The 6,716-nt window shown below is 49.4% G+C and overlaps 1 protein-coding gene across 5 annotated transcripts in view; it reads right to left on the bottom strand.

The window, feature by feature from the left end:
* The window catches only part of ZNF347 (zinc finger protein 347), a 21,442-nt gene extending 14,907 nt beyond the window's left edge, over positions 1–6,535 (bottom strand). For 2 of the 5 annotated variants that reach the window (XM_017859318.1, XM_017859319.1), the window contains exons 1-2: positions 6,458–6,535; positions 845–905 (exon numbers count right to left, since the gene is read on the bottom strand). In XM_017859318.1, the coding sequence (XP_017714807.1) occupies positions 845–859 (15 nt within the window). In that variant the 5' untranslated portion in view covers positions 860–905; positions 6,458–6,535. The other 3 variants (XM_017859316.1, XM_017859317.1, XM_017859315.1) reach the window with 2 other exon arrangements.
* Between the last annotated feature and the right edge of the window lie 181 nt (positions 6,536–6,716).

The raw sequence follows: 6,716 nt of genomic DNA, 5'->3' as shown, positions 1-6,716 counted from the left end.
GGATCACAAGGTCAGGAGTTCGAGACCATCCTGGCTAACACGGTGAAACCCTGTCTCTACTAAAAAATACAAAAAAAGCTAGCCGGGCGAGGTGGCTGGTGCCTGTAGTCCCAGCTACTTGGGAGGCTGAGGCAGGAGAATGGCGTAAACCCGGGAGGCAGAGCTTGCAGTGAGCTGAGATCCGGCCACTGCACTCCAGCCCGGGCGACAGAGCGAGACTCCGTCTCAAAAAAAATAAATAAATAAAATAAAATAAAATAAAATAAAATAAAATAGATGATGGGATGAAAGAATCTTCTGCCACTGATGTCTGTCAGTCTAAAATTCCCATTCCACTCCCAGTCATTAATAAGAGTTTGGGGTTGGAAACACAGTGACTCACTTGGTCAGCTTCAAATGTAATATAAATGAACCAGAAAAAATTTCCCCTTATTAGCCTTATTTTACAGAATTTAGCAGGCATTTGTGTACATTAACACGTGACTTCCACAGGCAGCTTCTCTACTCCTGGTCTATAGAGAGCTGACAGTGCATCCAGATGTGGCCCCTGAACAATCCCTGCTGCCCAACAGCATTGACACTACGGGACCCTCACCCTGTCTCCATCCATGTCTGGGTGTGAGCCCTTCCCAGGCCCATGCCCAGTGCAGCCTCTTTCCAAGTTCATGTCACTGGGTCACAGGAGATGGAATCTAAGCGAGATGAGAGACTGAGGGAAGGCATGGGTGAGTGCGAGCAAACCTGTCAGGCAGGGAGCTTCAGACTCAGAAGATTCCCAACTTCAAAGAATAACATTTCAGGAAGAAATAAGAGACAGAACAATCCACTGATAATATTATTTTACCTGGGTGAGAGCCATGCCTGACTTCTCTTTCCTTCCTCTTCCTCCTCTTCGAGGGTTCTTCCTTAGGTAACAGGAAAGTGCCTTTAGAAGTCAATATTGAATATCCAAAATGTGCTGCTTATTGCTCAGAATCAACACATCCTCTTCCTATGGCACAATCACACACACACAGGGAAGACCTCACCCTGTGGAAAGATGGTCTCAGCTGCCCACTGCACCAGGGCGATGCAGGGACAAGAAGCTCCTACAGGAAGACCAGTAAGTGAGTTTCTGACCCCTTTCTTCAGAATCGGCTCTCCTCCTGGAGAAGCCCACACACACGCTGCAGCAATTGGGAGGTGGGCTGGACTGAGCTCCCCCATTCAGGGCACACACCCAGCCCTGACCAAACCCCATGCAGAGAACAGCCTCCCTCACCTCTCTGGCCTCAGAAACGAAAGGTAGAGGCTGAACGTGGTGGCTCACACTATAATCCTAGCACTTTGGGAGGCTGAGGCAGAAAGATCAATTGAGGCCAGGAGTTTAAGACCAGCCTAATAACATAGTGAGACACCATTTCTCTTAAGATAGATAGATAGATAGATAGATAGATAGATAGATAGATAGATAGATAGATAGATTTAGTCAGGCACAGTGGCTAACGTCTGTAATCTCAGCACTTTGGGAGGCCTAGACACAGGATCCAGAGTTCACGGGAGAGTTCCCGCAGGTGACACAAAGCTGTGCAGGTGGGGTTCAAAGCCATGAGCTGAGTTGATAAGGAAAGGCAATGAGTGTGGACAGAGAAAAAAAGTGGCTGAAGGACTAAGCCCATGTTCAGAGAACAGAAAGCTCTGGACACACAAGAAGAGGAAAGCACAATGTGATCAGGGAGGCAATAAGAAAATTACAACAAATAGCCGGGCGCAGTGGCTCAAGCCTGTAATCCCAGCACTTTGGGAGGCCGAGGCGGGCGGATCATGAAGTCAGGAGATCGAGATCATCCTGGCTAAGACGGTGAAACCCCGTCTCTACTAAAAATACGAAAAATTATCCAGGCATAGTGGCGGCGCCTGTAGTCCCAGCTACTCCGGAGGCTGAGGCAGGAGAATGGCGTGAACCCAGGAGGCGGAGCTTGCAGTGAGCCAAGATCGCGCCACTGTACTCCAGCCTGGTCGACAGAGCAAGACTCCGTCTCAAAAAAAAAAAAAGGAAATTACAACAAATAGATGTGTAAAGCTTAACGGGATGTTCTAAAAGCCAAGAAAATAGAAGAGAAAGTGTTCAACTGTGCCACATGCTACTGATAGGAATGGAAAGATGACAGGACATTAAACATTGAATTTCAAATGGAGCCATCAGTGGTAAATGAAAAAGAATGTCAGTGGTATATGAAAAATAATGTTGGGTATGCGAGCTTGATTTATAGCAACAGTTCAAGCAAGAACTGAAGGCTAAGGCCGGGCGCGGTGCTCTATCTACTCTGTAATCCTAGCACTTTGGAGCCGAGGCATGTGCTTGGATCACTTGAATATGTCAGGAGATCGAGACCATCCTGGCCAAAACATGGTGAAAACCCCGTTCTCTATCATAAAAAAAAAAAATATCAAAAAATCTAGCGGCGAGGTGGCGGTGCGCCCCTGTAGTCCCAGGCTACTCGGGAGGCTGAGGCAGGAGGAATGGCTTAAACCCGGGGAGGCGGAGCTTGCAGTGAGCTGTAGATCTGAGCCCACTGCACTCAGCCCGGTTGCGAACAGAGCGAGACTCCGTCTCAAAAAAAAAAATGACTCGGAAGGCAAAGAGAACTGAAGGCAAGAATTAAACACAAAGTAAAAAAAAAAAAACTGTAGTGTATTGTGCACTTCAACAGAGCATAGAAGAGGGGTAGTTACTACAGAGTGAAATGTAGTTTAGAGTTTTTTATCTTTATTTTTTGAGATGAAGTCTCACTCTTATCACCCAGGCTGGAGTGCAATGGCGCGATCCCAGCTCACTGTAACTTCTGCCTCCCAGGTTCAAGCAATTCTCCTAGCTCAGCCTCCCAAGTAGCTGGGATCACAGGCACATGCCACTATGCCTGGCTAACTTTTCTATTTTTAGTTGAGACGGTGTTTCACCATGTTGGGCAGGCTGGTCTCGATCTCCTGACCTCAAGTGATCCACATGCCTCGGCCTCTCAAAGTGCTGGGATTACAGGCGTGAGCCACTGTACCTGGCCAATTTAGAGTATTTTTTGTTTTAAAGATGGAGCATAGAAGAAAAAAAGACTTTATTCTGTGTGTATCTTTTTTTTTTTTTTTTTTTTTTTGAGACAGGGTCTCACTCTGTTGCCCAGGCTAGAGTGTGATGGCATGAACATGGCTTACTGTAGCCTCAAGCTCTTGTGCTCAAGCAATTCTCTCAACTCAGCCTTGCAAGTAGCTGGGACCACAGGTGCAAGCCACCACGTCCAGCTTATTTTTTTCTATTTTTCGTAGACACAGAGTCTTACTATGTTGCCCAGGCTGGTCTTGAACTCCCAGACTCAAGCAATCCTCCCACCCTGACCTCTGAAAGTGTTGGTACTACAGGTGTGAGCCACTGTGCCCAGCCCTGTGTATGTGAATTAATGGAGAATACCACCCCCTGGGTACAGGGATGAATTCCCTTGAAGTTAAAATTTTGAAAGCTTTATGGATTGAGAAGAAAAACAAAGTTAAAATTGATGGCATGCATATTGTCCTGAGACTGTGAGTGAGGCTGGCATGTGGTGCACAATTGCAGGGTCAGCAGCAGCCAGAAGTAGGAACAAGCCATTCCCAGTCACTACTGAGTAGAGATCACAGGTCCTGACAGGTGGGTGGGCCACTTGGAGTTCTTTTCCTTTAGTCTCTGAGATAGGAAAATACCCAACTCTACATTCTGCTCTCATATTAAACACAGAATACTTCACCTCTAGTCACCAAAATGTGTGTGGCTTTTCCCACAATGACCAGAGGACTCCCAAGGGACTCCCAGCTCGGGGCATGAGGCGGGGGTCCTACAATTTCACTCAACTCTGATTTTATCTACAAGAAGACAGCATAGGCTGGGTGCGGTGGCTCATGCCTGTAGTCCCAGCACTTTGGAAGGACAAGGCAGGTGAATCACTTGAGGTCAGGAGTTCGAGACCAGCGTGGCCAATATGGCAAAACCTCATCTCTACTAAAATACAAAAATTAGCTGGGTGTGGTGGCGCACACCTGTAATCCCAGCTACTTGGGAGGCTGAGGCAGGCAGGAGAATCGCTTGAACTCGGGAGGCAGAGGTTGCCTTGAGCCAAGATTGTGCCATTGCACTCCAGCCTGGGCGACAGAGCGAGGCTCTGTTTCAGAAAGAAAAAAAAAAAAAAAAGACTGCATGATGAGGTGCTACAGGTTCAGAGCTCAGTCTAAAACTGTCCCTCACTTCAGACACAGTATGCAAGTGGTAACTGTCACTTATACTTTTGAGTGACCTGATAAATACTGTGGTTCTCTTAACCCCTCCTTTGCTTTAACTTTCTAGGACAGCTCTTCCTTCTGACTGTTCATCTGTATCCTCTGTAATATCCTTTACAACAAATGTGTAAACTAAGTGAAGTGTTCCCAAGTTCTTTGAGCTGCCCCTACAAATTAATAGAACCTGAGGTGGTGCGGAGGGGGATGTCAAGGGAATTCCCAATGTACAGCTGGTCACTCAGAAGTTCAGGTACCAACGTGAGACTTGCAACTGGCACCTGATTCGGGCGCAATTTCGTGGAACTGAGCCTCAATCAGTGGGATCTGACGCTAACTCCAGGTACAGAGTTTCAGAATAGAGTTAAACTATAGGACACTCCTTAGTGTCTGATAAAGAATGGGTTGTTGGTGGGAGAAATCCGCACACATTTTCCTGAGTGGAGGTGAGACATTGTGTGGAATGTGCACTGTTGTATTGAGTGTGACAGAAGGAAAACCAAAGGAAAAATATGTTTTCCTCTTAGTTCATACACTCATCCACACCCTACCCTATTCCAGGAAAAGGGAAGTGGGTGGACTCAAAACTAAATGAGCGAAGTCACTGCGCTCTGGTTTGAATAGTGATTGCAAATGAAGCTATACCCTAATACTAATAACCGTCAAATGCACATCTTACGCATTTTACATAAAGGAGTTTCTTCACTTCTCACTTGCAGCTGAATGATTTGAGTAAACATATTTTAAATGTGTTGCATTAGTATATACCCAGAAACCAATGTCACAACGTAACCATCACATTTCATCAACGCACCACTCACCTGGCCCCAGGGTCTCTCTCTTGCTTCCATATTGTGTTTCCCTCCCTCATTCTCTTCATAGGTCTCGCTCACATTAGCTTATCTTTTATTTTCTTTGTTTTTCCCCTGGTTCTTTGTATGTCGTTTTAAGCCCCTCTCGTCTCCTGCTGTTTCTCCCCTTCTTCCTCCTCTCGTACCTGTTCTGTCCCATTCTGGGGCCTTGTTTCAACTCTCATTCCTATTTCTCCCCAATCTTTTCATTGTCCCCAGGTCCATATATTTCTGCCTCTTTCTTCTCCCGTCTCTGCTCTCTCTGTTAACTCTCCTCTTCCCTGCTACACCTCTGCCCTACTCTCTGGCACCCCCAGATCCCAGGCCTCCCCCTACTGTGGTTCTCCCTCTGCTCTCCTAGTCAGTGGCGGGCCCCTCTTGCTGTCCCAGCACCACGCTGCTCTGTCTGCCCTGGCTCCAGTTTCCTCCTTCTCTCCCGGACTCTCTTGCCTGAGGAGCGTCCCACTTTCTGCCCCTCTCCCTACCTTGCTGTCCTTCATCTCTCTGGACATCGAGCTTTTCTCTACATTTCTCCAGTTGCTTTTCTCCTGTCTTCTCAGCTCCTTGTTTCACTCTTACTACCTCTGCAAATCCCTCATCCATCCTCTACTTTGCCATTTGTTTACGGGTTCCCCTCATTCTTTCCTCTCAGTTTTTCTACTTCTCTCTCTGTCTCTGTCCCTCTCTCTGTCTCCTAATCCCCTTGGCCCACACATTCACAGGAGGGTTTGGAGTAAGACGCCTGCATCTTGGAGGAGCGCATTTTCCTGGGGCTGGAGCTGGGCAGGCAAGAACACCGGGTGTCACAGGACAGGCCCCGGGCACCTCCCCAACGCGGGCTCCGGGGAAGCGGTGACTGCGAAGGCGAGGCCTGGGGAGCAGCAGGGCCCGGCACGAGGAGGAGGAAGGTGGGGGGGCGACGGCGCCTTAGGGAGAGGGGTGGGGTCTGCAAGATCCCAGGACCAGGCAGAGGACGCGGCCTCCCCCGGACCGGGACTGCGGCGCTGAGCTCCAGGGTCCGACGAGGGCAAGGCTGGGAGGTGCCCACGGCAAGAATCCACCTCGCGGGTGAGGACTTTAAAAAACCCGGGGCGGGAGGAGGGGTCAGGAAAGGGTTTTAAGCGGGAGGAAGACGCGAAAGGCCGGGGACAAGCAGCAGCCTCAGAGCGACTTCAACCCAAAGGGAAGCGACTCCGAACCCAAACCGCGAGTCACCTGGGGTGGAGGGCGCGGTGCGGGGATCTTAAGGTCTGTAGCGAGCCCAGGAACTGGCTGCGGACACAGGGCAGGGCGATTCGCAAGTTTAATCCACACTGAGGGACACTCACGCTCGGCGGCGTCACCTCCACCCAACGCGATCCGCTTCCGGAACTGCATAAAGCTGCGCGTGCACGGAAAAGAGCCCGAGCACTCTGGGGGCGGGGCCTGGGCGAGAGGCGGGGTCTGCGGACGAAACGCTGGGGCGGAGCCGGGGCGGGGTCTGCGCTTCTCTCAGCTGCCCCCGCCGGCAGTCTTGATTTTTCCCGGTTTGGAAATGCTGGAGTGTTCACCGTGTCCCGGGGAGCAGCGTTCCAATTTGAAGCAGTT

This window comes from Rhinopithecus bieti, unplaced genomic scaffold, assembly GCF_001698545.2.
Source record: "Rhinopithecus bieti isolate Rb0 unplaced genomic scaffold, ASM169854v2 scaffold_50799, whole genome shotgun sequence".
NCBI lineage: Eukaryota > Metazoa > Chordata > Mammalia > Primates > Cercopithecidae > Rhinopithecus > Rhinopithecus bieti.
The sequence above is the reverse complement of the archived record's forward strand: the minus strand, read 5'-3'. Positions and strand labels throughout refer to the sequence as shown.